This window comes from Drosophila mojavensis, unplaced genomic scaffold (assembly GCF_018153725.1).
Source record: "Drosophila mojavensis isolate 15081-1352.22 unplaced genomic scaffold, ASM1815372v1 contig_74, whole genome shotgun sequence".
Lineage (NCBI taxonomy): Eukaryota > Metazoa > Arthropoda > Insecta > Diptera > Drosophilidae > Drosophila > Drosophila mojavensis.
In genome coordinates, this window is record NW_025318899.1 from 8509671 (window position 1) to 8529586 (window position 19916).

A 19916-nucleotide genomic window follows, 5' to 3' on the forward strand; every position below is an offset into this window, starting at 1 on the left:
CATGTATTTAAAGAATTGCTTAAATTAATTGATTGAGCAATGAAAACAGAAACTTGTTTATTATCCCAAAGCGCTATAACTTCCATATTTATAAATATTTATTTATAGCTTCTGATTCTGTAGTAACTCAGGATAAAGTATTACAGCTGATATATGCTGAAATATTCGAGCAGGAATATGCCATCATATATCATTTAAAATCTTATATCAACTCATTTCTGAGTTTAAATATATATATGTAAATATAAATATCAAAACATCAAGTCATTTTAGTAATCCAGCTCAATTGAGATAAAGAAAACAATTATATGTAATTTTTTCAACAGTTTATTATTGCGTCTCTGCTGAGAGAGACATTATATATAATTAAATTGAGACATCGCACAGATGTGACGACAACTTAAGCTAAGTTTACGCTATATCGGAGTGTATCAATATCAGTTCGAACGCAACCAAATACTAATACATATGTAGCTGCCTATATACAATAGTAGCGCCTAAATAGACATTGACAGTCACGCGCCACGCACACATACATATGTATATGTATAACTGCATATACATATATGTATATATAGTTATCTGAGCATACATGGCTAAGCTTAAGCCTAGGCTAGGGCTAAGTTACAGATAAATATTGCATACGCTATAGCCTTAAATGGTGATGAGGTAAGCCGGGCAGCAGCTACGGACGACCTACGGCCGGCAATAGATGACAGAAAAAAGAAACATATAAATAAAATTGTATTCGTCGTCGAGTGCCGGAATAGGGGGGGGAGAAAAGAGGTGAGTGAACAAAGTGGAGCAAGTAGTGCAAACTAGTAGTAAGTATTAGTTACAATTTGAGTTTAATTTTAGGCATGTCCACACACACATACACACATATACATGCACACACACAAAAACACACACAGGTAATTGCAGCATGTTGCAATTACATGCTGCAGCTTGCCGCACAACTTAATACAGCTCGCTGCTGCAGCCCGATCCGCAACCAAGTGGGTGAGCAGCATTTTAACTTTGGTTTTCGATTTGTTTTGCCAGCGTCGCCGAGTCTCATATTACAGAGCACAACACGAATGTCACCGCCCCCGCTTGCTAGCTGAGCGGGCGGTGGGCAGGGTATGGGTGGTGAGGGTGGAACGGGTGGAGCGGGGCAGGGATGTCGCTGTCGCTGTCAATCACAAGCGCGCACACAACTCAAGTTTTCAATTAGAAGCTCTCTCTCGCTCTCCTCTGTCCTCTGTCTCGCCGTCTATCTGTCTCTCTGTCTCTGTCTCCTACCGGTCATGCTTTAGGAGCTGCATCGTGGTGGGTGCATCAGAGGATGACAGTCGGCCCACCTTTGCCACTGGCGACTCAATTTCAGCATCAGAGTCGTCGTGCACATTGATTTCCTCATCAGAGTCTGACGACGAATTGTCCACGGTGACCGTCGCACCTGCACCTGCCGCCGTTGCACACTCTCCGGCATAATGGAGGCGCGAGCGTTGCTCCTCCGCCACGGTCAGAGAGGCGGCAACGGCATACTGACGTGCCAGCCCTAGAGCAAAGGCCGCCGCCGAGGGCGAGCCCACCAGGCTGCGGAAGGCGCTGCGCTCTCCGCCCATGGATAGGCTGGACGTTGGACTGCCACAGACACCGCCCGATGTGGGCGAATGTTGTTGTTGTTGTTGCTGTTGCTGCTGCTGTTGTTGCTGTTGCTGCTGCTGGTGATAGTGGTTGAAGAGCTGCAGCGCCGCTGGATGCGCGGGCAAGTGATGATGATGTCCTGGTGGTCCCGGCGGAAGCGCGTGCAGCGGATGCATCATAACTGATGGCGACGACTGCGCCGACGCCAGCGGCGAATCCGCACACAGCACCGATGGATGGGCATGCGGGGTGGTCGGCGCTGAGGCGTTGCTGTGGCAGCTCGGCGTAGGAGAACTGTTAGCTGGCCCGTCGTTCGATTGCTGCGAGTGAATGGGATTGGCAGGACTGGAGCGCTGACGCTTGAGCAGATTCATGCGCTGATGGCGACGCCATTTCGCACGACGATTCGAGAACCAAACCTGCAAGGAAAGCAAGCAAAAGAGATGCGACGATGGTTAGGCTTGCCACTTGGGGGCACCTGCAATGCTTTCACTTACCTGCACCCGCGCTTCGCTGAGGCTGGTGCGGCTGGAGAGTCGCTCACGCGTGCTCACGCACGGATAGTGACTCTTGTCGAACTCCTTCTCCAGCTCCTCCAACTGCTCGGGACTGAACGTGGTGCGATTGCGTCGAAACTTGGGCTCATCATCGTCGTCCAGGTAATCGGAATCGATCTGTCGATTCTCATCCGCCGACTCCAAGGTTTCGTGGCTGCCCGAGCCCGGGGAGATGGCGCGATTCAGAGGCGCGCCCGCACCGCCAGCAGCGCTGCCCATCAGATTCGCTGAGCTCAAACTGAGACTGCCAGCCGTGACGCTGCCCGCACTGGGTGGCAGATTGGCCAGCGTGGGCGCTGCCACGGACCAGAGCGTGGACGGTGGCGGCGGCACAGGTGAGCCGCCAGGCACATTGCCCGGATGCCAGGTGAAGCTGCCATACGGATGCGGCGGCGGCGGATACAAGCCATAGGCAGCCGTGCGAGCAAACTCGCTGGCCACACGTTCAGCGGCGCGATTGCGCAGGATGCGATTGATGCTGCTCACCGAGGGGGCCGTTGCGTTCGTGCAAACACCTGCAAGGCGAGAGGGCACAATTAGTGGACAGCAGCAGCAGAGCAAAAGCGGATGTGCAGCTCAAAAGCTGCCGCCGCCGCCGCTGCTGATCGATGATCACAGTGGATGGAGATTATCCGCGTGGGTCTGGATGGCTTGATTTGAGCAGCAGCAATTACCGCCGGCCGGCCGACTTACCTTCAGAGATTAAGCGCTCGCGTATCTCCCAGGCGAAGATCGTTGGATTCTCGCGCTTGTATTGTTCGATTTTGGAGACGACTGTTGGTGTAGCCACTTTTGGCTTGGAGCCACCAATTAGACCAGGTGGACGCAAGGAGCCTGTGTGCAAGCGAGACAGTCGTTAGAGATAATGTGTGTGAGAGAGAGATAGAGAGAAAGAGCGAGAGAGGGGAAATGAGTTATGGATTATGTTTGGGGGTAATCGAGGATGCAACCCACAATCGTCAGTTCGCTTTCGTTTACGGTAGTTAGCGAGCTGCCCCGACTTATCGCGCTCATTTAATAGCTTTATCGGAGAACAACATCAGCGACGCTGCACCCCATACACAACACGATCCCGTTGCTCCCTTCTGCGCGTCGATTAGGGCAGCGTTTTTTGATTAATGAGCCGCGGCTCGAGTCGTTCGAGGCGTTTATGCAATTTTAAGTGCCCAAATTACGCATGCCACAGCAGGCAGCAGGCAGCAGGAGCAGGAGCAGGAGCAGGCAGAAGGCAGAAGGCGTAGCCAGACAGGGGCACCGGCCAAGCATAATAACATTATAAATAATTGTGTTTATCAATAAAATTGGCAAACAAATCGAATACAAAATATTTCAACTGATTATGCGAGTAGCTGGAAGGAGGCGGATGAGGCGAAGGAGGAGGAGAAGGAGAGAGGGCCGAGTTGTGGAATGTACTTACCCAACAGCTTGGAGACAGCGCCCTGTTGTGTGAGCATGTGCTGGGCAATGTCGTAGCCGCGCAGGCCGCCAAAGCGCGAGAACTCCAAGAGGCGATGCTGCGACATCAAAGCGCCGAGCGTGCTGCCAGTTGCTGCTGCTGCGGCGGCAGCGGCGGCTGCTGTTGCCGCCGTTGGCCCACCGCTGCTGCCAGCAACGAAACCAGGTGGTATTTGCACAGTTGTTGGGGCTGTTGTTGTCGTTGCGGCTGTTGGTGAAGCCGACGCCACTGCAATTGAACGAATTGAATGATAATTGGCCATTGTTATCATTATGCCTTTAGGAGTGGATGCTGTTGTTATTGTTGTTGTTATGTTTTTAGTTATTGCTGCTGCTGCTGCTGCTGTTGTTGTCAGCCACAATGGTTAATTATGATAAATTAACGGTTAATTGTGTTGACGTTGACTAAACTGAGCCAAAGCCGCCGAGCAACTGCTGCTGACAGCAGCAACAGCAGCAGCAGCAGCAGCAGCAGCAATGGCGTTGCTCAATTGTCAATGGCGAAAGCAAATACTTGTTTATTGTTTTTTTTTAGAAAGAAACTAATATTTGAATGGAACACAACTTTAATAACACTCAACAGATTTAACTCTGTTTCTGGACATAATTTAACGCCATAAAAACCAAATTAAAATTAAAATTAAAATATTTAATCAGCTGTCGCAGAACCTGTACAACTTTTGTTGGATATAAGGTACACATATTATAGTATTAGCGCTACTAATATTTATTGTTTTATTTCGTTTCGCATTTATTCTTAATGTCTCGCTCGTGCGCCGTGCAGAGCCCCTTAACTCCCGCTTAGCGCCAGCTTTTCGTATGTCGGTATTTCCCTCCAATTGTCAATTAGCGACAAAAACACAAAATTTAAAAAAAAAAACGAAAAATTTCCGTTTATCGAAAACAATTCATTATAATGGCAATATATTTTCATATATTTATATCAGAAATATGTATTTAATAAGGCTAACGTCATGAATGAATTTTTGAGGAACTGCAAATGATATAGAATCTACAAAGAATGTATAGAAACAACTGACGGCTAAAAATTTGGCCAATTTGAATCCTAAACTTATTCCCAATGAACCCTAAGAGAAGAAAGTGTCCTTCGGCCATTGGCTATTCGTTTGCAGGAAATTTGTAAATCGCCGTCGGCATTTGTTGACTTTCGAATTGTGCCCAAATCTTACCACTGGATGGGTGCGGTGCCAGCGATGACAGTCGTTGGGGATGTGGCTCCATTTTCCAGTGTGCAGCCGCAATGCTAGAACCTGCAGCAGTTAGCGAGCCAAAGTCACGGTTCAAGCTCGGCTCTATCAACATGTCAGCAGCGTTTGGTCGCCTAGCTATAAATTCGATTCGTTTAGCTTGGATACAGTTGGCTTTACAGTTTCGAGAGTTTTCACAACACTGCACTAAGTGAGTGACACAGTTACGGTCACTGTGACAGTCACAGACGCGTCGCAATTATTGATTGTGGAGCAGTCACATACACGCAAATCTCTGGGCATGGAGACAGTATCGGTGGCAAACGGAAACCCAATGCGGCCAATTAAATTCATAACGTGCTCCTCACTGCACCCGCGTACATCGCCGAGCCGAATTGATGGGTTCAATCTGAGTTTGGTTATTGTTGTCGACGTTGTTCCGTTTGAACGTTGTTCACGTGAAAGCCGCTCTCAGCACACTGAGTGGCAGCCGCAAGTAGCTTGAATTTCACCTGGAACTGGCTGCGGTTGCCGCTGCTGCGACTGCTGCTGCTGCTGCTGTTGTCGGCCTCTCCACTCAGTTAGCGTTTCACTCAATGCTGTTGAGTGCTTTTGGCATGCCAACCGGTTTTTCAACTTCGGCGCGCATTCATAATGGCGGCCGTTGTCTGATGAGCCGCGAGCGTGCGAGCGGGACAACAGTATGGTGTGCAACTAGCGCACACAGTTCAAGCAATTACATGCCTCTCCCCCTCACACACAATAACTGGACGAAACGGAGCGCGCCAAGTAGGCAGTGGCCAACGCGCTCATGACTGCGTCCAAGCGTATAAACAACCAGCCTCAGGAAAAGGAAGGCAACCCCCGTCCGCATGTGCAAGGGGAAGTGCAATTTATTTATGATAAGGCCTTGCTTATGTTCAAAGTGCACTAAACTAGTGTCATGGAGTATCTGCAAGAACTAGTGCACATTTAACTACGTACTTAAAAAGTTTCAGCTGGACTGTCTACAGACATTACAACTGATTCGATTTTCTATATATCTGTACCTGACAATTATTTGAAGATAATAGATACAATTTTCCTTTTGCTAAAGACCTCATTTAATATGTAACAATGATTGTAGTTTATTATTGCTTACCTCTTACTTATACAAAATATTATACAAATTTATATACATTATAAAATGTTACTTATGTAAAAGTAGATTATTTGAATGTATAATATGGACTTTCCAATAGGAGCAAATAACAGTTAGATAATTTCTTTGATATATTAAAATACGAATAAGAAGTAGTTGTTTTAGACAATAAATAATTATTATTTATTTTCAATAGCTTCACATAAGTCAAAACAGCAAACTTAAAAGCAAATAGATAAATAAAAAATAAAAATAAATATATAAAACCATAACGAGGATTTCATTTGATTTAAAATGATCAAAGCGACTCTAATGCAACAATGCATGATTTTATTTAAATTCAAATACTTAAACAAATGTTTTATTTCTAAGATCGTAATCAATTTATTAAGTATTCATTTATAATATATCTATATACAAATTTTTTTTTATTGGCTGCATTAGCAAGACGGTATAGTATTTTGTCTGCAACGGAGAGACGAATCTAAGGGAATTGTCTAGATATAAAAGCGAGGTAAAGTATAGCTATGAACCAAATCACTAAGGAAACTAAGAAGTAAATCAATACTACTTTGAAAGGACTAAAAAAAATGTAAATATATTTTTTCAAGAATTAAATAATAAAACCATTATACCCTAACTTATCATTGACAATGGGTTCAGGGTATCAAAATGAATTCGAAACGAAAGCGACGAGGAACGTCTACTATAGATTTGCATCAGGAAAAATAATTACAATGCAACAATAAAACATATGAAAAAAAACTAAATTACCTTAAATAAAATTGTTTTTTTTTTTTTTTTTTTTAGATAGACCTCTGCAAAAGTTCAATAAACAAAGAGATAAATTTGTAAAGTTCTCTTACCTTATGTGAATTTGCGTGATTGACAACTCATAAGCAACTTTGATGAGCTGACTCACACATACACACACACACACGAACAAAGAGATAAGCACAGACTTACACATATCTATACAGGCATCGAAGTTGCACAGATTTGTGTGTTTCCTTGGCGTTTTGTGGTTTTTGGTGTGCGTGCTGAATGATTGATGCGCTGCCTGGGCAAGCCGACTCAAAGCTGCATTGGAACTGCAACTAAGCTACACTTGGCGTGATGTTCAAGCCACACAGAATGCCCGTTGGGGGCAATGGCAGTGGCAGTGGCAGTAGCTACAGTGGTGCCTACACAGAAGCCAAATTGCATCGATACCTGTGAATTGAGAATTGGCTAGCTGCCGGCGTAATTCGAAGTCGAGTCGAGCTAAAAAGCAATTACCAGTTGCCTACCTGTCTTCCATAGAACATAAATCTGCACAGTTAAAGATCGGCAAATGCTTTAAATAATGTACCAAATGGCTAACAAGTTCTCTTGCTAACGGTTAACCAATAATATGAGCTACACACACACACACTCTGCCACTTATATATGTATGTGCATATCAATGTATTCCGTACATACATACATCAAATTGTGAAAGGCAAATCATGAATGAACTGACGACGATGAAAGCTGACGATGACGCTCGAGTGCTTTTATGGCAGAGATCCAGAGCAAACGCAAACAATCGAACAGGAATAATTTACTATGTAAATAAGACGTGAGTCGAAGCTGGAGCTGGACCTGGAGCTGGAGTTGTAGTTGGAGTCAGAGTCGGAGTCGGGGCTCGAGAGTAGCGTGCGCCCTCGCGCCATCGAGTGGCACTTCAACAATCAAGCATTCACACAAGCAGATGGTTCGCAGCCGCCAGCGACCACCTAAACGAAATTTCATTTACTTTTCGCCTGTCATCACGGCGCAATCGCAATCGCTGCTGTTGCTGCTGACTCGCCCGAATGTAGATATCTATATAGATAGGTACATATAATAAATACATGTATCTCTCTACATATATATATATGTGTGTGTGTGTGTGTGCATATGCACAACGAACACTCGCTTTATTGAGTGTTTGTTTACCTAATTCGATTACCGATCGCGTCCGTTCGCCATAATCCACAAAACACTTGACCATTTGGGTGGCACATATATGAAAATACACACACACAATATGCAGATCGTCGTGCTTCTCGAGCAAGCAATCATTGCCGAGTAATAAGGTTGCTGACTTAATTCAAGCGCTCGAAAGTGGATGCCTTCCACTGGATGGGCGTGCTTGGCAAGCAGATGGAGGGATTCCTCTTGTATCTTAATGCAATTAAACGGAAAATTAAAACAGCTGTGCATCTCGGTATTTTTTGTGAATTATTCATCAATACGCTTTTGTGCTGTAAAAGCAATTATCATTAAACTTAAGGCGCAGTTCTCAATTCAAAATTCAATTTGCATCAATTTCAGCCTTACTTTTCTTAATTGATAGCAGCTTTAATCATAAGATAGTAGTTGATGAAGAAAGCTAAAAATTTAGCGGGGTTCATTTAACTCAATTATTATATAAGATATATATATAATTATATAAGATATAATATATATAAGATGTATGTATTAGAAGCTATTAGAGTATATTTAAGTTTTTTTATCTTTGTAAAAAGTCTTTATCAGCAAAATTTAACTACTTCATACGACTGCATCGCTTTCAACTTCCTTTAAATTTAAAATGATTTCATATCATTAGACATTGCACCTGCTACAAAACACCTGTTTGAATATAATTAGGTCTGTTCAATTTAAATTTCAAATGGGCGCCAACTCACAATCACACTCCCATCCCTAAAAGTGAACGAAACCATCGTTTAACGAAAACATCGATAGCATTGTTTGACGTGACAATCACAAAACAATAATATCGATAGTCGAATATCATCAACATTAGAGTCAGCCCAGAACTGCTAAAAAATTTTGTATTGTTGGAAAAATTAAATATATATAATGCGCACAGTGCTTTTGAGCAAATCCGATGAGCTCTATCTGGAAAAGTGCGCTCAGGAGCACAGTTTCTCGTACGGAATTATCATTGGTCACGTAAGTACAAGAAAGCGCCTGCTGCTCTGGCCGTCGCCACGTAGGTTTATTTTGTTGACAGCATGCATTTATATACATATGTGTGACCGCTCCCTAATTTGCAGCAAGCAGATGTCAGCAAGAGCATTGTTGTTCACCTGGCCCGCAACAGCGAGGAAGATGCCGACCTGGAAGATCTGACCGACGTGCGATTAACCATACGCGACATCAACTCACAGGCCTTGGCGTCCCAATGGCTTAGCGCCAGCAAAATGTGTCCCGGATCCTTCGACGTCATAGGTAAGCAGTGGTGCTAGTATTTATAATATATTCAATTAATCATATATTCTTTTTAATTTCAGGCATATTCATCGCTTCTGTTCGTCCGGATGTGGCGAATGAGCACAGCGAGGAGTTTAAAAATGCCAAAAAAGTGTTTTCTGATGTCTACGAGTGAGTGCCTGGACTTAACTAAATAAAAGTCTATTTTAATGTGAACCTCTCTCTATGTACGTATGCCTTTAGCTTGTTACTTAAGACCAACAACTCCTTTGGAGTCTACACCACAGACATGGCACAAACGGACTTTGTATTCCTTTCCTACTCTTTGGCCGACAAAACTCTGCTCTGCAAAAACTATACCTATGGAAAGTAAGTGAGAATATAAATCCATATCTATGGATCTGTATGTATATATAGAGATCTAATCGGGTTAGGTTGTCACTGAACTTCCACTGTTGACTTATGTATCTTTTCTTTATCAATTATCTTGTTGGCCACCCGCTTAACATAGACATTGCAAAAAAACGTATTTTACGGCAAACATTAAATGCATTATATGGTAAATAACAAATGTTGAAACTCAAGTACTTACACAACTCATTTGAATGTTTTTTCGGCCATTTTGGCCTATATTTTTCGTATACATATTAGTTCATTTTGGTAGCTGTACGACTTTTTTATGGATTGCATTTTACGTGTTTCGGTTTATCTCTAAATACATATGTATGTTGTATATTTGTAGAGCTTTACGCGTAGTGCCCTGAACTACTTTATTAATATATGCAAATATTTCTGATACACCTCTAGCGGCGGCACATTTTCAAACATGGACTTTCGCTTTGTTGAGAAACCGTTCGAGTGGATTCAGTTTGAGTGCAATTACGACTTGGATGATGTCATACCCATTGTGGACACCACGAGGCGCATTAACATTGAAGAACAGTTTCAAAACATTATATCGACGATTCGCAAATATCTAATCGCCAGCGAGGTATTCCTGCAGAACGAACTAATCGACGACACAATGGATTTGCAGACGTTCATCAAAAAGAAAAAGCTGAAGGATGATAAGCTTAAGACAAATTCGACCAGTTCAGCAGGAGGTGCAGCCAACCCATCGGCATCATCGGCCGCATCTTCAATGCATTTACTATCGCCCATTGAGAGTTCCAGCGGTGGCGTCATCAGGGCCAACATCATAATGCCCGTCAAGTGTCAGCTGGACAATCCAAAGGATATAAAAGTGCGAGAATTCAGTGGGACTTTGCGCATGAGTGGCATGATCTTCTCACGAGTGTATTGCAACCCACGAAACAGCATAGCAGACGTGAAGCGTTACTTGCGCGACGATGTGCTGCGCTCGTTGATCACACGCATCCAGGTCTACTGCGATGGTCTGACCGATCCACACGTTAGCAACGAAGCGGTCTACATAAGCGAGCCGCCGAGACGCGTGTTCTTCGCCATACCCTCGGATGGTAGCAGTACGTCGGGTAACGCGGTGCAGTTCTCTGAATACTTGTTCCGCGGTGAAGCGCCCACTGTGGTCGTAGCTCAGGCCAAGCAGGTTCTTGATGTCGAGCTGGATCCGGAGACAATTTACCTGGACGCTGAGGGGCTGCCAGATGATGTGAATTTTAATTCGATGCAAACCGACACAGAAGGAGAGGACAGTCGCAGGCTGACCAGCACAATGCCAAAGCGGGAATTGTCTCGTAGTCTCTATATGGTGGGCATTGCGGTGGCTCTACTGGTGCTGCTTGCCTCGGTGGCTCTCCATTACACAATGAACGGATAATAGTGCAAGCAGCTAAAAGCTGGCTATTGGTTGAATGTTCGACTAACCATTACACCACACGAAAACACACAGCCCAATCCATTTTGATATGGCGCAACATAAATCTTGTGATGGTTTTTTTTTATTATTATATTATAAACCAAGGTGTACTCTTACTTTTAGTAGAAGAAGTGTAAAAATGTCCCGTTATATAGTTATATTATTAAAGCCTGGACGGGCAGCATTTAATACTAATGTAATAAACTAAACTAATGCAGAACAAACCTTGTACAGGGTATTGCAATACGTGAGGCGTATCGATTCAATGTCTAAATCTGATTTAAGGTTCGTCAAAATATTTTAATTTCATTCGAATCAATATATAGACGTATATCTGGCATACCAGATTGCAGATTGCAATTTGTTTATATATATTCAATGTGAATCCGATAATAAACAGCAAAGATTTCGTTGCTGTAAACAAGCGCGTGAAATATATTCGAAAAGAATTTCTCTGTTTACTAACGATCTAAACAGAATTCACAATCTGCATTCGGATATTAGGTTCAATTCTGTTGCTCATAGTTGACTCACATTAAGCTATGCTTTGTTTATAGTAGAGATAATAAATAAACTACGTTTAGTTAGAGAAAAGAAAACATTATTCAAACGCTACTTAGAAGAGTGCCTATTTGTATTTACAGAATGAGTGGGCCCAGCTGTTGGGCTTAAAAGTAAACAAGTATCTCACAGCCTCTGAAACATAACGACTTACGGGCTAAATAAATATAACTACTATATCTATCCCTCTAATCTAGTGCAACTTGCAGTTACCATTGCAGTTGACCACCGACCAGACCCAGTCCACGTAGTTGGGCACCTTGGCGTAGATGCCGAATTTGTTGCGCTTGGCGCAGCCATCGCCAAACGAAGTGATGCCAAAGATGGTCCAGGGATGATTCGGTTTAGTAGAGTCGCGACACAGCAGCGGACCGCCCGAGTCACCTGCACAGGTGTCGATGCGACCACGGCGATGACCGGCACAGAACATGTTCTAAAAGTACTCCCAGTTGTAGTAGAACTAATAAAAGATCTCAATCTGCTAAACTCACCTTAGTTATGGTATAGTCATGATAGACGCTGCGACAGTTCTCCATGGGTATAATGGGCACATCTGCTTGGTGCAGCACGCTGGTGCCCACCACGTCGCGGTTGCGTCTCTTGCCCCAGCCAATGACCGTGCAGTCCACGTTCTTGGGCAGCGGCTGATAAGGACGCGGCAGGCAGGAGTAGCCAATCCAGCTGGTGGCATTAACGGGCCTGGGCAGACTGCCAATGATTGAAATCAAATAAATACATTCCTTTAGAAATCATTGAACTGCTTACCGCAACAGAGCCACATCGCTGTCCACGGTACGCTTGTCGAAGCTCGGATGCTTGTAGCTCTTGAGCACTCGCAGCTGCACCTCGGTGCCATCCTCATAGTCCAGATTGTGCTCGCCGAAGCGCACGTAGAGCACCTTGCGCACACAGTGCGCGGCGGTCAGGACCCAGAGCGGCGCGATCAAGGTGCCGCCGCAAAAGGCCTCCTTGAACCGATTGAAGATTGCCACCTGCCAGGGCCACTCGCCCTTGCGTGCCGCCTTGCCGCCAATGATTTTCAGCAGGTTGTACATGTTGCGGTGGCCAGTGCGCACCAAGCCACATTGCAGCTTCAGAGGAGTGTACTCCGGTCCTCGGTAGCCCCTGCCGCTCATGATGACACTAACATCGTTTCGACTCAGTGCTCCGGAGCCCGACTCCGTGTGCATGCGCCGCATGGCTGTCACTGGACCAGGTCGGGACTCATAGGCGGGCATCTTCTGGACTTGGGCCTGCAGCCACTGCTGGCAGAAGCTGTTCTCCGTGTAGCAGTAGGCGATCTCCCGCAGCACCTCCCGACCGCACTGCTCGCTAATGCGACACTTTCTGCAAAAGATTTCAGGTTAGATGCAAATAAAAAAAAAGGATTGACAACACCCACTTATAGCGCCTCGTGGTGCACTTTGGCGAGCATTTGGTCCAGCGACTCCACTTGGAGTAGACGCGTCTATGACGTGGCATTAATCCTTCTGGCGTGTTCCGCTCCTTTCCAGGAGGTAGCCAGCTAATATTCCGCGCATCTGTAAACTCTTCCGAGTCTGGGTATTGAGCCTCTGGCTCGAAATCGAAATCCTCATACTGGAATATATCGCCCTCTAGTCCACCATTTTCAACGCTACCCAAGGATCGTTGTCCAATATTTAACGATTTGCCTTCTAGGTAATCCTCAAAGTCGTCATCAATGTCATCGAATCTGGGTTTTTGTCGATGCCTCTGCCTGGAATCGTCCTCAGTGTAGTCGACTCTGGGCCTTTGTCTATGCCTCTGCCTAGAGTTGTGATCAATGTAATCGAGTCTTGGCTTTTGCCTGTTCCTCTGCCTGGAATTTTGCTCCGAGCTATGCCGCGAGCTGTGCCTTGGCTTCTGTCTGCGTCGGTGTCGCTTCAGCACAAAAAAGTCGCCCTCATCGTCTTGGAAAGGCGGCTGCGCTTCATCTTCCTCCTCCTGCTCCTCTGTGCTGGATTCAATTGATGGCCAATTCGGTGGCTTTCGATGCACTACCTCAACAGACTCCTCATCCGAAGTGGGATAGGGATCAGGTAGGGGTTGTCGAGGGGGATGCCGAGGAGGATGTGGATGGGGATGAGGCTGTGGCTGAGGATGTGGCTCGAAATACGACGGGGGCTGTGGCTGCGGGTGTGGTTCAGGCTGTGGTGGGGCATATGTGGCAGTCGGATGCGGCTGATAGGATGATCCACCCGCTGCAGCTGCTGCAGCATTTATAATAATTGGTGGCGGATTGGGATAATGTGGTGGAAAATTGGGCTGCGGCACATTGCTTGTTGAATGCCATTTAACTGCCGGATGACAACTGCAAGACAACATAAGTACGAGCAATAAATTTCATTCACTTTTACTCTCCATCAGCCGCAATTTGCACTCACTGCAAGCACTTGTGCTGCTCCACGTGCTTCGTGTGTCCACATTTACGCTTGGCCTTGCAGAAGCGTTCCCGCCGCCTGATGCAATCCTCGTCGCACGTTGTCCACTGCGACCAGCGGCTGAAGGGATGATGATGATTGATCGAGCGCCGTCGGCCAGTCCATCTCTGATGGGCGTGTGGCATGCGCAGCCTGTGCACCCGATGCCCACTGTGCCAATGGCTGCCCTGGTAGCTGGGATGGCCCAAGACGTCGCGCAGCTCGGCGCGTAGGTGACGCTTCGCCTCCTGCACGTGTCCACTCTGTCAAGAAACGAATGGACAAAGACAAATTAGCGAAAGCCGGCTCCAAAATCAAACATCGAAAAGAGTCGCCAACATTTCAATTTGTCTGCCAACGCTCTCTGCACCACACACATACACACACACACATACACTTTTATCACCGTGGATAAATCAGAGCGTAAAAATACATACATGTGTGTGCGTGTGTGTGTGATGCAGGGGCTGCATTACGTTTGAGATGTCATTGCTCTCGTCTGCTCAGACTGTTGCAGTTATGCTTCCAGCCCGAAGACATTCCCCACTGCCTCATCGCTAAAAATAACAGCAATTTCACTTTGGCAGCGTCGGCTGGCATATCCCTTCTTCCTGTCTCGTTCCTATCCAAAATAGGTTTAGACGCCTCCATCACCAACACCACCACCCGCACCACAATTGAAATTGGCTCGGCCGTTACTGCTGCGGTAGATCGTTTCTACATATATACAATTCTTCTACAAGAACTCGTTTAATTGGCCAGTCTACATGGATATCGAGTGCTCTACAAGGCAAGGCTGCACCTGGAATTCCATTTGAGTGTCGCCTATAAGTCAGCCCTAGTTAAGACATATTCAGCCCGATTCGAGTCCCATTCTGTGGCGCTTAAATAACTTTCTAACTGTAACACTAACAAGAGCAATCAAGCGGAAATGCGAACTATTCGAAATATCATTCAAGGGCATACGTATGTATATGTTTACCGTTACGTTTCTCGGGGTCATGTCAACTACTTAATATATCAATGACTGCGGAAAAAGGTCACAATGGCTTGGCTTTATTTGGCCATAGATAATTGTTGCTTAAACAGATTTGTTAATTATTCACAGTCGCAGTCAATCGACAAATTGTCGAGGGAATTGTTGTCGATTGACATCATTATATGTGTGTGAGTGTGTATTTGTATGTCAAGTGGGATAGGCCAATCATTCATTTATATGTACACTTATATCATTCATAAAATTAAACCCACCTGACAGGGAGCCAGCAGCTGCAGCAGCGCCAGCAATTTGATGAAGCTGCAAATTAAACGCATTCCCGCAGATTAATGGTATTCCAGCTGTGAATAGAAGAGAAAAATATTGAATTATATAAAGGTTAAGTCATGCTTAATTAAAAATTTAAACTAATTTCCCTAGCCGCACTAAGGATTGGGCAATAGACTATATTCGCAATGAGCTATTCGCAATGATCTATTTGTAGATCTAACGCAGTCAGATATGAAATTCGCCAATGCTCTTTAGAGGCAATTAACTCGTTTAATTTGGCTCAACTAATCGACTCATTTGCGCACAAAGTACATCAACAGAAGTAGAGACAATCGTCGCTCTACGCACAATGCAACAATTCCGAAATGTTTTATTTTATTTTCTGATTTTTCTGATTTTTTCCGTATGTATTATTTTGTTTTGTAGAGCAGATTGACGCAACTACAAAGCAAAATTATTTGAACTTGCAAGAGACCTTAGGAAGCGGCTATCAAACGCGTGGGCAGCAGATGAAATGAAGATGAAATAAAAGTGAAATTAATTAGCTACATGTTCATGTACATGTAATTACAAGCAGACAGAAAACAAAAATTAAAAACACATATATTCATTATTTATAAAGAAAAAAAAACATCAGAGAAAAAAAACATTCCCGGACCTGAGCACAAAGTTCGCCATTAAAATCAACTTTGAGTTACACAGAGGAATTTAAAGTGGCAACAGAAGCACTTGGTAAATGCCAAAAAAAAAAAAAAAAAAAACAATGTATATTTGTTGTTTTTTATAAAAGCAAGTACAATCGATCTTACGTCAATAGTGAATACTGAATGCTGACTACTGAATGCCGAATGTTGACCAAATTCAGATTCAGATTCAGCTTCAGTTTCAGATGCCCCTGCTCAATCAGATCTTGCCTGCACATGCATTCATATACTTGATCTCAATCTTGGCTGCTCGCGTATATGGCAACGGGCTGTCTGGCCCTTTATGGCGACACGTGCATCCAAATGGCACTAGGGACAGACACACAGACAAACAGACAGACAGACAGACAGACAACCAGCCAGTCAGCCTGCCTGGCTAAAACAGTCGTGCTTTGCTGTTCTGGTTTTTGCCCCATGCCCATTCCCATACCCCACTATATAATGACCATAAAATCCATGAACGAGCCATTCATATGTCAATGTGCAATCGATAAATAGATGCTGGCAATATACACATTGTATATTTCAGTTAAACAATAGAAATGTGAGCGTATCGCTGTGGAAATTCCAGCTGGGCGTTAAAAGCTGCTTTATCATTTATCATATTCACCAAAAGTACCTGCTACCTCCAAGGCATACAGTATTTCCTGCTCTTTACGCTTGAATTCCATTTTGGCTTTAATAATAATGCAACTCTTGGAATAAATGACTTTTTCAAGGATTTTAATTCAATTCTTTAAAATGCAATTAGAGAAAATGGAGTGATCTCTGCTTATAGAAGCAATTTTAATGCCACACTACACACATTCTTTCTAGTTTTTTACTTTTTTACTTTTATTAGAGGCTCACTCTCACTCTCTTCTGACATGTGTATGTGTATCAACATAACACGTTCTTCGTGTCTGTTCACCCCCTTTTTGCTTCTTTTCCCCTTCTACTACTTGGCTTCTCTATTATAATGTTCCATTCCTCCATCTCTCTCTTGAAACTGAACTCTTTCTTTCTTGATCCAGCTTTCTGTTTTCATTCTTCTTCTTTCTAGCCCTCCCTCCTATTGGTCGCTTAATACTAGATTTACTCATTCCCTTTCCATTTCTATCTCCCCGTAATCGTTAACCCATTATTTAAAATTTCACTGCCCTTCTTTGCGATTTTCATGCAAACAAATAATGCTGCCATAGAGTGAAAATGTTCGGGTCATAAATAACAGAATGTAGTTTACGGGTTCATTTTTTAATTGGCGGTCCAAACATGCTTCTGTATCTGTCAGCTCGTCCATCTCGTATGTGCAGCGATCTCATAATTTAAGGTTGAGTAACAGAGCAGCACTTTATTATTTTATGCGTGACTGGATGTACATATATGTGTGTGTGTGTGTGTTTGTTTGTGGGGAATATTCAGCATTATCAGAAAACAAACCACTAGAAAACTATTCTTAAACACCTGACGACATGCCTATCTGTATGTATGTATATATACTATATATATTATATATGTATGTATGTATGTAGCTATGCACATAAAAAACGGCTCTTCTTAATTTAGAACGCAGCGCGACCGCAAATCACCCGCAACAGCAGCAGTAGCAGCAACCGCAGCAACCGCTGTCGACGCAGACGCGGATGCGCAGCCGTCGTGTAAACAAACCGTTCGTCATTTTATAGATATACGTTGTTGCCCCCAACCTCTGAATACCCCACCCAGACTAAGTGGGATTAAAATGTTACAATTTTGCGAGATTAACAATGAAAAACATTTGCCAAATTCCTTGACATGTCGTCATTCGGCTTAAAAAAACTAAATAGAGATTGTGGAAAAGTTGACACCACTTGTTATGACTTTAGTGGGTTTGTTTATGCTTAAGGGTCGCATAGGGTAGCTACGACTACTGGGTATGATATGATATGATATGATTTATATATGATTTATTATGTTCTCTTCCTTTTCTTTTCTATCTTCTTTTATCCTTTATTTCTTTAATCCCTCTTTCCTTATGGTCAATGTATATCTATATATCAATGGTCTATATATATATCTATATATAGCTCTCGGTTTTTCTCCGTCCTTCTATCACTCTCGGTCTGTCTCTATGTATATCTTAAAATTTTTCTACTTTGTTTGTTCGCCCTTCTATGCGATTTTCATCCCCCCAACTATTTATATTAATTTTATTTCAATCAATCTCTAATCTTATTACTTTAAATAGCTGCAAATAAGTAAGCGCATTTGATAGTCGCATAGACACTCAAGCAGCTCACTCTTACTCGAATGAGCTTTTCATGAATGAAAATTTACGCAAAACCAAGAGAACTGAAAAAAATAAACGAACAAGAGAGACAAAAACAGTAGCCGAGCGTTAGTTAAATGCTCGATAGTCATCGGAATTGGTCGCACCACCTGCCACTAGAGGCAGCCGCCAAGTCTGGCACAGCCGCCCGTGGTAGCCAATGGATGCACGGGCGGCAGCCGGGTCTGCGGGGGCACAGCGGGGCGCCAGTTCAACGAAATGCAATTTTAATGACGCTTACGAAAAATAAAATAAAGCACAAAAAATAGTCAGCCGAATCGCCGCTACTGTGGCTTTTTAGTATGTGGGGGTTTGTTGTTGTTTATGTCTCGAGTGGGCAGCGGCTGCTCTGCTCGTGGGCAGTTCTCGTCTTACTATAAGTGTGTATGGACACAGTCACACACACACACACGCGTATACAGGCACACACGCACATGCTGCTACTTATGTGCAGATGGGCAGCCACAACGGAAGTTGAGCAGTTGTCAAGTTGCGACTTTAGTTTATTTATTACTCGCGTGTTTATAGAAGGATGAAAGAAAATCTAAATTGAATTCGTATTCGATTTCGAATTCTAATCGGAATTGGATAACTGATAGCAAACTAACGGAAGTTCAGCAGTTGTCAAGGCGTAGTTACAGTTTAATTACTTGTTGCATTCTAGTTCGTTTATATTCGAATTCGAATTCGATTCGTTATTCGATTCCTTCAGTAAATATACACTAGACTCCGGTGACAAAATAAAACACAAATGTTTATGTATTTATGTTATGTTATATGTATATACATGTGTGAGTATATAAGGCGGATGTTGTTGGCCATAAATCATGATTCGGCGCCGCTGTCGCTGCAATCTCTAAGATGCCTCATTAAATGCGTCGCCACCCCCTGATATAAGCGCCCAGGCAACATATTTATAACACATGCGCTTAATGCACACATCTCTCATATATGCATGCATGCGTTCGTGTGTGTGTGTGTGTGTGTGTGTATGATTTTGCATATTGTTTTTTGTTATGAATGAAACTGTTGATGCACTCATAACTGGCGCTGCACTGGGAGCACATACATATATGTAAACAGACTCACACAGACACATACACGCATATCTGTATGTTTATATAAATTTATAAATATATGCACATATGCCTGCATATATCCGTCAACTCAATGAAATGGAATGACGACATCTATTTAAGGCCGCATCTTTATACATATATTGTCGCTGCGATTTTGATCGCTATTCAATTGAACAATTCCGTTGGCTTGCGCGTACGTTTAATTATCTATTATTGTTATTATTTGCATGCTAATCGATCGAAAGGCGCCTATCAATTAGAGGCTAAGGCTGCCTGCCGGTTACCTGGCCAATACCTGCAAACAGGGTGCGCTCAACCAATTGAAGAAACCACCAAAAACTGCCGCCAAAAATTTGCAAAATTTTTTAAATTTTATTTTCGCACTTTTTTCTAGTTTTTTTTTTTTTAATTTTCTATTTTAGCACGTTTGGTTGTTGTTTTTGCGGTTTTAAAATATTTTTTGTTATATTTTTACATTGGGTTTGGATTTTCATATATAGACCAACAACTCGCTACAGCTTCACC

General features: G+C 43.5%; 3 protein-coding genes across 5 annotated transcripts; 1 reads left to right on the forward strand and 2 right to left on the reverse strand.

Annotated features, from left to right (window-relative positions):
- Positions 1 to 311: 311 nt before the first annotated feature.
- LOC6581824 (protein sprouty) lies at positions 312 to 5345 on the reverse strand. Its single transcript, XM_002007510.4, has 5 exons — positions 4835 to 5345; positions 3607 to 3873; positions 2883 to 3023; positions 2130 to 2704; positions 312 to 2051 (listed from the first exon to the last, which is right to left on the reverse strand). Exons 1-5 carry the CDS (start codon positions 4965 to 4967, stop codon positions 1281 to 1283), a joined length of 1887 nt encoding a protein of 628 aa, XP_002007546.2. The 5' UTR covers positions 4968 to 5345; the 3' UTR covers positions 312 to 1280.
- Positions 5346 to 8767: 3422 nt separating this feature from the next.
- On the forward strand, positions 8768 to 11276 carry LOC6581825 (protein odr-4 homolog). Of its 2 annotated transcripts, XM_044009763.1 has the most exons (6): positions 8768 to 8954; positions 9059 to 9233; positions 9296 to 9386; positions 9459 to 9584; positions 9727 to 9774; positions 10023 to 11276. In XM_044009763.1, exons 1-6 carry the CDS (start codon positions 8862 to 8864, stop codon positions 11011 to 11013), a joined length of 1524 nt encoding a protein of 507 aa, XP_043865698.1. In that variant the 5' UTR covers positions 8768 to 8861; the 3' UTR covers positions 11014 to 11276. The 2 variants fall into 2 exon arrangements, with proteins under 2 accessions (XP_043865698.1, XP_002007547.1); XM_002007511.4 differs by lacking the exon at positions 9727 to 9774 and having other exon boundaries at positions 8769 to 8954.
- Positions 11277 to 11668: 392 nt separating this feature from the next.
- LOC6581826 lies at positions 11669 to 19810 on the reverse strand. 2 transcript variants are annotated; one of them, XM_015162072.3, is made up of 7 exons: positions 19687 to 19810; positions 15306 to 15392; positions 14019 to 14317; positions 13016 to 13945; positions 12379 to 12960; positions 12105 to 12321; positions 11669 to 12046 (listed from the first exon to the last, which is right to left on the reverse strand). In XM_015162072.3, the coding sequence occupies exons 2-7, from the start codon at positions 15366 to 15368 to the stop codon at positions 11807 to 11809; spliced, it is 2331 nt and encodes a 776-aa protein (XP_015017558.1). In that variant the 5' UTR covers positions 15369 to 15392; positions 19687 to 19810; the 3' UTR covers positions 11669 to 11806. The 2 variants fall into 2 exon arrangements, with proteins under 2 accessions (XP_015017558.1, XP_015017559.1); XM_015162073.3 differs by having other exon boundaries at positions 19676 to 19810.
- Positions 19811 to 19916: the final 106 nt, after the last annotated feature.